Raw genomic sequence first — 10,565 nt, 5'->3', positions numbered from 1 at the left:
TTTTTTCTTGACACTTCTTTTATCTACCTTTTTATAATGTCTCACAGACCTCAACACTGTCCCCAATTTCTACCTCCATTTCCATTATGTTGTGTTTCTGTGTTGATCAGTCAGTATGCCTACATGTGAACCTGGACAACTGATCTCAGGTTCTTCCTGCTGCCTGAAGCCCAGCCAGGATCTGCCCCTACACCCTGTCCTTGCTTGTTAGCAACCAGCAGGATTTTTGAAGGCAGGCTAAGTAACAGTACTCTTTCTGCAGATACTAAGGCTAACCCAAAGAAAGAAACCATTGCAGTCGCCAGAGGCAAAAGTTATCAAGTTGACATTTTCTCAGAATCAGAGAGACAAAGAGCCTCTCATTTCCTCTGTTTGGTACCTTTCCATGGAGCTGGACCATGGACAATAGGCAGTGCATGTAAGAGCAGTCAAATGGGAGGAGAGGCAGGCAGTGGCCATCTGCCAGACAACCCCAAGCAAGACCCATCTTTCCAGGCACAGAACATTCCTACAGTATCCTGTGTCATTTATGCTGTGTGTATTAGGTTTCCCCGTCTGTGCGTGCCAAGCAGTTGGAGTACCTTACTTTAGCTTCTTAGTCCACAAAGCTATAAGTGGGAAAGTTAGACTCACGCGGTCTAGAGGGGAAGAAACGGGCTACCTAAGAACTTCGCCTAATCCTCTAATAGCTGAGTTTCAAATGTACACTGCAGGCTGTGGACTAGGTCTTATTCATCTTTGTAACCTAGCATGGTGTGCTTAATGTTGGTTGAATTTAATTTAAAAATATCTCCTGGAGCTGGAGAGATGGCTCGGCAGTTAAGAGCACTCACTGCTCTTCCTGAGGATCTAGGTTCCATTCCCAGCACCCACATGGCTGCTGACAACAGTCTGCCATTCCAATTCCAGAGGATCTGACACCTCTGTGGCCACTGCACAGACATGCATGCAGCCAAAATACCCATACACATAAAAAAATAAATCAATCTTCAAATTTTTAAGTAAAAATAGATCCTAGGTAAGGGATATAGTCATGTTGCTTAACAAAGTTTAATATAAAAAAGGGAAGATTTTTTATTAGATATTTTCTTTATTTACATTTCAAATGTTTTCCCCTTTCCTGGCCTCCCCTCCAAAAAACTCCCTATTCCCTCCCCCCAAAGAGGGAAGTCTTTCGCTATTAATTTTATAATCACAGCTGCTTTTTAACTCAGCTCACAGTTGGACTTCATTAGAACATGTTAAATAATGGTCTTAGGTTATAGCTACATGTACATATTTACTGACAGAGTAATTTCAACACATGCTTATTTCAGATTCAAAACTCTCTCACAAGCTGTCATATTTACGGCTCAGGGAGTCGCACAGGGCCAGCCTGAAGGACCCCTGCACCATTTCCATGATGGATGACATTGAGGCACTTGTGTTAAAAGTTGTGGCTGAGCGCTGGACTGTCACGTAGTCTCAGTCTCTTGGCAGCCGTGTGTGTGCATCGGCTGCCATCCACTGCGAAGGCACATTTCTCAGACTAACACAGAGAGCAGCAAGTGGCTGTGAACTCAAGTGTTTACACGATAACTCCGTTCTCTATCACTACAACAGTAGTAGGTTCCCCTAGAGCCAACAGCTCCTCAGCCATGGCTTTCTAACTGGATTTATACTACCAGGTATGAATTCCCTGTAGGGAACAGGTGATATTAGGAGTGGGAAATGTACATAATCAGAAGGCACTATGTATGTGTATAAAACTGTTTAAAAACAAATTTAATAAAAAGTGTTTTTTTTTTTAAATAAAACTTTAAAAGAAAAAAGTTAGCCTTTGTGGTATAATTAAAGCTGTGATGGGTTACAGTTCTTGGGGAGGGGGGAATTTAACCAGTTAGAAGCACAGATATGCATAGTTTTAAATGAGTTACAATGCTCTTCCTAGGCCTAGTTTCATAATGACCTCTAGTAACACTCAAGTTCTGCCAGCAGGTGGCAGCAGAGAGAAAGGCAAAATTGAATTGAGACCTAGAAATTACCCTTAACTGGCTTTTTATAGAAAATAGTTTGTCCTTATTAAGGCAATGAAACTAGTCTGTGTATTCAAAACCAAAGCACAAAGCAGTTACTAGCTTTCTAGAAGAGCAGTACGAGCTTAGACCTTGGATGGGTGGTGAGGTTAGAGAGGTGAACCAGGACTGACCTGGCCAGGGAAGCTCTGCCTCATGGGAAGCACACGCAGATGCTAAAAAGACAGAGCCCCTGAATCAGGACACTGTTGGATCATGGGAAATGTGTTACAAAGTAGGAAGGCAGCTGCTCTTCTGTAAGTCTTAAATCTCCTCTGCTTCAATTCTCCTCTGCTCCCCTTGTATACACCTGGCTAGCAGGCCAGTTCATTCCATGCTAGGCTGGTGGACAGCCCCTTCCCTGACACATGTACACATACACACCCAAGTCTGGCCATTTCTCTATCTCTAGCCAGACCCTATAGGGCATTTTCTCACTGACACCTTTAGAGAATCTTGGGAAAGTTTCTGTTTGTTGCCCACTCTAATGACACCTCATTATAACTAGTGAGCTTTTTTACTATCTCTGTGTGTACATTTGTGTGTGCACATGCATGCATGTGCATGTGTGTATTCATATACACATGTGTTGACAGGCTGCACATCTTCACCACAGCCCAGCATTCCAGGGTACGAGCCAGCCTTCAGCCATCTTCCTTGTCATTACAGGATCGCAGTACCCTATCTTCCGCTGCGTGCACAGAAACACACACGAGGAGGTTCACGAGAGCTACTGTGACTCCAGCATGAAACCGACCCCAGAGGAGGAGCCCTGCAACCTCTTCCCCTGCCCAGCCTTGTAAGAGGCCTCCCTGGTCACCTCTTGCCAGGTCCCTTCTGGTTGACAGCCATCAGATCTTAGTAGCAGATACATTTGAATTTTTAACCCCACATAAATTTGATGTGCAAACACTGACTGTAACTATGTGCAGGATACAGACCCCTTAGCAAGCCTGTCTGTCTTTCTAGAAGAACTGAGGAACTCTGATGGTCTGAAACAAGTCAACAAGCTTAGCCAGGAAGCCCATCCAGGAAGACAGGAGAGGCCATAGGAATGAGAACCCAGTAAAGAAGCTCATAAGTGAGCTGAATGTACAGACGGTGCCAAGTTGGTATGGAGGAGTCAGGAAGCATGTCCAGGAGAGGTTGGGCAATGGGTTATTAAGTGATAAATGGGACAGCCTCAGATGGATTAGGACAGGTCCTAAAAGGACAAAGGTTTATCTTTAGAGTAAAGACACATGTACTTTTTATCCAAATATATGCTGAATGTGTGATCATGTTTCATGCACTAATTGCTGAGATTGGCCATGAAATGTCGGGTCAGTAGAAGACATCTCAATTGAGATCTCTCAGCGTCATAGGGAAATTAAGCTAATTTGGGAGAGTCATTGAGAGGTTCTGCTGTGGTCACTATATAGAAGTCATCTGTGCCTTCTTTCTATAACCGTGTACAGATAGGATCTGGGCAATCTAGTCCCGGGAAACAGCATGCCCAACCGGCTCCCTAACAGTCACAGGGCCTTCAGACACTGCTCTGGGAAGAGGGCTCCTCCCCCACCGGGTGATTGTGTTAACCGATCTCCCTTCTCTGTCCACCCCCAATCCATTCCATGAGCCAGCTGGGACATCGGAGAGTGGTCCGAGTGCAGCAAGACCTGTGGCCTGGGCATGCAGCACCGCCAGGTCCTCTGCCGCCAGGTGTATGCCAACCGCAGCCTGACAGTGCAACCCTACCGCTGCCAGCACCTGGAGAAGCCAGAGACCACCAGCACCTGCCAGCTCAAGATCTGCAGCGAGTGGCAGATCCGGACAGACTGGACCTCGGTACAGGACCTCTCCACCCCCCACCCCACCCCCGCCGACCCCTCACACCCTACCCTCCATCCCCGATAAGCCACCCTTCCCTACTAGGACAGTGCTTCATAACCCTTGGTTAGGGTAGGGAATGCTTGCGTGGCAGCCTGTTAGCAAATACAGCTCCTGCCAACAGCTCAGTAGAGTTCAGGCTAGTGTGCATGGCCTATATCCAGCCTCATGGCTGAGCCTATGGGAGGCCTGTGCCTATGCCTATGTTTTACCTGCCCTGTGTCTCCCATGTGTTAAGAGAAGGTTAGCAACTACTATCAGAGCCGGTGCCTTCTAGTGTTGTGTATCCATCCTGGAGATGGAAAGGCTGAGGCCCAGAGCAGGCCAGTATATGCCATTCAAGAAGGTTCTTAGAGGAAGGCCATGGAGTTTTCCCATGATCACTTTCTCCCCTGGGAGTTACAGGCATTGCAGTGGACACAACAACACAGGGGTCCTCCTTGCATTATCTGTTGGGGGTCAGGTGACAAAGAATGAGAACAAGACACCAAAGCCTGCTGTGTTTTAGTGTTCAGTGCCCTGTGGCGTGGGGCAGCGAACCCGAGACGTGAAGTGTGTGAGCAACATCGGGGACATGGTGGATGATGAGGAATGCAACATGAAGCTCCGACCAAATGACATCGAGAACTGTGACATGGGGCCCTGTGCAAAGAGCTGGTTCCTCACAGAATGGAGCGAAAGGGTGAGTATGCCCCTAGCAGAGATCAGGGTGGGGATCAGCCGTATCACAGGATTCCCCAAAGCTGCTCAGGGACACACTGCAACCCAGAATCCCAAAGTCCATTCCTTCCCCAGTGAGACATCAACAATGTCCCCCTCATCCTCATAAGATTCCAGCAGCAAACCAAAGTCCGCCCTAGGAATCCAAAGAGCTTGTTGGGCTCTCTTTCAGCAGGGGCAAGGGATTGCTGCAGGAGTGTAGGTGATCCCAACAACCCAGCAACACTGGGGGGATGCATGACAACTTCCCCGTGGCTGTGTGCATCTATGAATAGATCCCTTTTGGCTACTGCCTTAGCCAGTATCTTATTGCTGTGAATAGACACCATGACCATGGCAACTTTTATAAAAGACAGCATTTTGTGCATCAAAGTAGTTTTCACAACTCCTCCTCCTAGACCTCAATCATGGGATTAATAATATACCTGCTTATTTATGACCTAATTGTGACTCTTATTAGTAAAAGCTAGTGGGAAAGGCCCATCCACACAGCTGATAACTAGACTCACATTTAACTTCCTCACAGCATAAGAAGCATCCGGCAGAGTACTAAAGAAATATAATACTTTACTGATAAACCTGTCCTTTTAAAGGAACGTGGTTTGGGGTGTCATCATTTTGGTGTGAACCATGTAAGTGTTGGCTGTTTGCTGTTTATCACACTCTAGTGTCAGGAGACGCACTCAGCTGGCTTCCTGCCCACACGTATCGTGAAGTCTGTGGATTTTTAAGCGACATTAACAGAATAGTGTAGAGAAACCTCACATTGTTGCCTCTCCAGCTGTGCCGTGAGTGTATCTGCATATACTCTGGGTATCGTCAGAGGCAGTGGATTTGTGAGCTGTCTGGAACTAAAAATTAGAATAAAGTCATTTTCTTGTATTACGGTAAAAAAAAAAAGACAACGTTTAGTTGGAGGCTTGCTTACAGTTTCAGAGGTTTAGCCTAATGTCGTCATGGTGACAGAACAAGGCAGCACACTGGCAGACACAGTGCTGGAGAGGTTGAGAGTTCTATATCCAGATCCAGATCCACAGGGAGCAGGAAGTAGAGACACTGGGCCAGACTGGAGCATTTGAAACCCCAAATCCCATCCCTAGTGACACACTTCCTCCAAGAAGGCCACACCTACTAATCCCTCTCAACTAATTTTACTCCCTGTGATCCAACAGTCAAATATATGAGATGTGGGGGGCCATTCCCAATCAAACCACCACAATTGCTACCCTCCCCCACCCCTGTATATATTCACAGAGCCTCCTAGGCCTTGTGTAGCTAGAGAAGAATTGCACACCAGTAGCTGAAACCCAAAGTCCATGGGCCCTCCCTAAACCCTACCTCTCTGAAGGCTCAGCCGATGTATTAAAGATGGCAGCTGGTCTGCTCTGAGGACTACCAGCTGCCACAATATCTTTGGCAAAAGGTCAGAGACGACTCAGGTTTATAAGTTCCTTTGAGGACCAAGGGTCTCTGCAGTTAAGGAGAGGGTGTGAAAAAAATTAGCTTGCCTCTCCTCAGCATTCCAAGATTAGGAGACAACCTCATAGATTTTGTGCCTGAAATATAGTAGATGCACATTGAGTTGTGGGCACGTTCCCTGCTCTTCAGTAACTAAAAGCATGTGACGTACTATCCCCGATCTCAGAAGCCTGGCCTTTCTCAGGGCTGAGCTATCAAAGGAAACTCACAGGCAAATGCAGCTGATCATCACTTCACTCATTACTATATGCAAAAGAAGCCAGCAGTCAGTTGATGTCATCTGTCAGAGATGGAAATAGAGTTTCTAGTGAAAGACAAATTCTGAGGATGGATAGAAAGAAGGCAGCATGCAAGCAACGAAGATGAAGCTCACGAGTGGTTGAAATGATGGATCTTGCACGTATTCACTGTGATTGGGAAAAAATGTAGGGGCTAAGGAGATGGATTGGTGGATGATTGCTGCTCATGCATGAGGACCTGAGTTGAGATCCCAGCATCTATATGAAAGCCAGGCATAATATAATATTAGTCACATCATGTAATACTAGTTCAGGAGAGGTAGAGGTCACTCACTTGTCAGCCAGCCCATCTGAACCTGGGAGCTCCTGGTTCAGTGAGAGACCTTGACTCAAAAAAAAAAAGTGTAAAGTCAGACACTGTGGTTCACACCTTTACTCCCACCATTCAGGAAGGAGAGGTGGTGGATCTCTGGAAATTCCAGGATACCCTGCTCTATACAGTGAGTTTCAGGCCAGCCAGGGTTCTGTAATAAGACCCTTCACACAAAATGAAAAGGAGTAAATAATAAAAATAAGACAGAAAGCAATTGAGGGAGGCTCCCGATATTGAATAGTTATGAAAACCTTACACAAGGTGGCACTCACCAGGATGAGGCTCAGGAATCCCTTGTGTGCCTGTTTCTGTAGCCCCCAAGGGTGACAGGGGTGCTGTCTATTTTCTGGCTACCTCAGCAGACGTGACCAGTCTTTCAGGAGCACATCTAGGAAATGGAGAACAGATATGTGTGGCTCAGTCCCCGCTGCCTGAGGGGTACCCCATTTCCCTGCTGCATGAGGAGGTACCCCATTTCCCTGCTGCATGAAGAGGTACCCCATTTCCCCGCTGCCTGAGGGGTACCCCATTTCCCTGCTGCATGAGGGGTACCCCATTTCCCTGCTGTATGAGGAGGTACCCCATTTCCCTGCTGCCTGAGGGGTACCCCATTTCCCTGCTGCATGAGGAGGTACCCCATTTCCCTGCTGCATGAGGGGTACCCCATTTCCCTGCTGCATGAGGAGGTACCCCATTTCCCTGCTGCATGAAGAGGTACCCCGTTTCCCCATTTCCAAGGCCTGAGAAGCTCCTTTCAGATCTAAATCTACCATGCTTTCCCCAGTCAATGACATAATAGAGAAGCTGTCAGGTCCCATCATCCTGGTCCCCTCTCTGGGCCCGGGGACCATGGCAGATTTGGAAACTGGCTTGCCCCAGGTGCACATACCTAAGTGTAGAAGGCAGAAGATTAAATAAGTCCATTCAGCAAGCAAAACTTATGTAGGGAGACATATCTGTAGAGCTTGAGACAGCAAAAATAACATTTGGTTTACTTTCTGAAGATTTGCTTTCATCATCATCGTCATCATCATCATTATTATTATTATCATTATCTGTGTCTGTATGTGTGGATGCCATATGTATGTGTAAGCATGTCATGTGTATGTATAAAGATCTCATGTATATATATATGTAAAAATGCTATATATACATGTAAGAGTGCATGTGTGTATGTGTATAGATATGGATGCCATGTGTATAGGTGGCCACAGATGACAGTAAAGGGTATCATATTCCATGACTCTGGAGTTATATGCAGCTATGATCTGTTCAGTATGGGTCCTGGGACCAAAGTTGGTTTCTCTGCAAAAGCAGCAGGCACTTGGATTTTTGTTTGTTTGTTGTTTGTTGTTTGTTTTGTTTTGATACGGGGTCTCTTTGTGTAGCCTAGGCTGATGAACTCACTGTACAGACCAGGCTAGCCTCAAGTTCACAGAGATCCGCCTGCCTCTGCCTCCCAGGTGCTAGGATTAAAGGCATGCACCACCTAGCCCAGCTAGCAAGCACTAGTACTGCTGAGCCACCTCTCCAACTGTCATGACTTTACTTTTTACTCTTCACAAGAGATTTTAAATACCTTGAGTTGCACAGTTGTGAACATCAGACCACACAACGCTAGAACAAAAGTGTCTCCAGCCTGGATTATTCCACCTACTGTAACAAATGGCTTTTTAAAGCCAAGGAGTTGACTCGATGTCTCAGAGTCCTCACAATAGTGCAAACAGAGCTAAAGTCATAAAGACAACATGTGATGCTGCGGAAGGGGTCACCTCTACCTGTACGGTCTCTGTCTTTAGCCTGTACTTGAACTAACAAAAGATTAACTAGAGAACCATATCTAGATTTTATTTGATGTTAATATTTTATGCAACAAAGGAGAGAAGTGAAGGCCACAGAAGGGGAGCTTGTCTGGAGGGCTTGTGTCCTACTTCAGTGAGGAGGAAAAAATACATAGTGGAGTAAGGATGAGAGAAAGGGGTGTGGCTGTCGAGGGAGGTTAGTGTGGGAATGACAGAGACGTGAAAAGTGAGAGGAGAGAAAGGTTAGTTAATTGATCATCTCATGCCCAACTCCCCATCTCTAATGGTAAGAATTTTCTCACCATTGGAGGGATGGACCCCTGGGGCTCATTGCCCAGCCATGGTGACTAAATTAGTGAGCTTCCCATTCAGTGAGAGACCCTGACCCAAAACAATAAGGTAGAGAGCAGTTGAGGAGGGCACAGCAACATGAACTTCAGGCCCCCACCTGCAACACACACACACAAGCATATATATATACTTATATACTGTATTTACATACAAAAATTTTAAACAATTTGAATGACAAAGGAAGGGGATGGGTAGAGAATGTGACTTCAAAGGCTACAAGAAGTCCGTAGAAGGGGTAGGTAGGCAAGGGTGCTTTAGAAGAAAGGGCACTGGAGTCCAGCCCTCAAGCTTCTGGTGTTTCCTGGTGAAGGGAGAACATCAGGAAGAGGGAACCATGTGCTCTCAGAGCTGCTCATGTGGTCATGGGACTGCAGCAACACTGGCTTTCCAGAACGGGGTACAGGGTGGAATTCTGGAAGACACATCTTAAAGGATGGGATAATCACGACCACTTAAAACTGATGAACTGTTTGTTTCTAGAGTTTCCCACATAACACACACAAACTTGTCCATGAGGAACTAAAACTCTAGAAAACAAAAGTAATAGATAAGAGGGAGACTCCCATTATGGATTGTGTCCTGTGTGAGAAAAGGTTGTCAGCAATGTATAGAAGAAAGAGCTGGAGGGACAGTAAGTCCTTGGCATCATTTGAAAACACCCCCAGAACCTGCAAGGGCTCCACTAACGTGCCTTCCTTCTGTCTCACAGTGCTCAGCGGAGTGCGGGGCTGGAGTAAGGACGCGTTCTGTGGTGTGCATGACCAACCACATCAGCAGCCTGCCATTGGAAGGCTGTGGGAACAACAGGCCAGCGGAGGCTACACCGTGTGACAATGGGCCCTGCACAGGCAAGGTGGAGTGGTTTGCTGGCAGCTGGAGTCAGGTGCGTAGCCAGAGCTGGGTACATCTGTCTGTCCCTGGAAGAAGCAAGATAGCAGAGGGGTGAGAAGACAGCTTTGAATCTGGCCATGCTACTAGCTGCCTGTTGTGACCTGGAAAAGCTGCTATGTTCTTGGTGCATCATTCAGCCAGCAGGTGTACCCTTCCTGCGTGCTCACCTAAGCACCTTGTTCAGCCAACAAGATTCTGTGGTGCACCTACTGTGTGCTCACTCGAGCATCTTGCTCAGTCAGCAAGATTCTGTGGTGTACCTACTGTGTGCTCACTTGAGCATCAACAAGGTTCTGTGTGCACCTACTGTGTGCTCACTTAAACACCTTGCTCAGCCAAGAAGGTTCAGTGTGCACCTACTGTGTGCTCACTTGAGCATGTGAGCTACATCAGTGAACAAAACAAATCTCTATGTCTCAGGAAATGAACAAGTAGCCTAACATACAGTAAATGCAGCAGGTGGCTGCTGCTGCTGTGTCATCACCATTAGCTGGTTTGTTAGTACTCGACAATGTCAGAAACTGCCATTTAAAAATCTGGAGATGGAGCTGGGCGTGGTGGCGCACGCCTTTAATCCCAGCACTTGGGAGGCAGAGGCAGGTGGCTTTCTGAGTTCGAGGCCAGCCTGGTCTACAGAGTGAGCTCCAGGACAGCCAGGGCTATACAGAGAAATCCTGTCTCAAAAAACCAAAACCAAAAACAAAAACAAAATCTGGAGATGGGGCCAGGCATGGTGACTCACAACTTTAATCCCCTCACTCCGGAGGCAGAGGCAGGTGGATCTATC

General features: G+C 46.7%; 1 protein-coding gene across 3 annotated transcripts in view; it reads left to right on the top strand.

The window, feature by feature from the left end:
* The window catches only part of Thsd4 (thrombospondin type 1 domain containing 4), a 585,726-nt gene that overhangs the window by 558,499 nt on the left and 16,662 nt on the right, over window positions 1-10,565 (top strand). For all 3 annotated transcript variants that reach the window (XM_031346065.1, XM_031346067.1, XM_031346068.1), the window contains 4 exons: window positions 2,724-2,853; window positions 3,677-3,881; window positions 4,432-4,605; window positions 9,597-9,770. In XM_031346065.1, the coding sequence (XP_031201925.1) occupies window positions 2,724-2,853; window positions 3,677-3,881; window positions 4,432-4,605; window positions 9,597-9,770 (683 nt within the window). The remainder of the gene's footprint in view (window positions 1-2,723; window positions 2,854-3,676; window positions 3,882-4,431; window positions 4,606-9,596; window positions 9,771-10,565) is intronic.

The sequence above is a fragment of the Mastomys coucha genome, unplaced genomic scaffold, assembly GCF_008632895.1.
Source record: "Mastomys coucha isolate ucsf_1 unplaced genomic scaffold, UCSF_Mcou_1 pScaffold23, whole genome shotgun sequence".
Taxonomy (NCBI): domain Eukaryota; kingdom Metazoa; phylum Chordata; class Mammalia; order Rodentia; family Muridae; genus Mastomys; species Mastomys coucha.
Note: the sequence above shows the minus strand (reverse complement) of the source record. Positions and strands in the feature narration are given on the sequence as shown.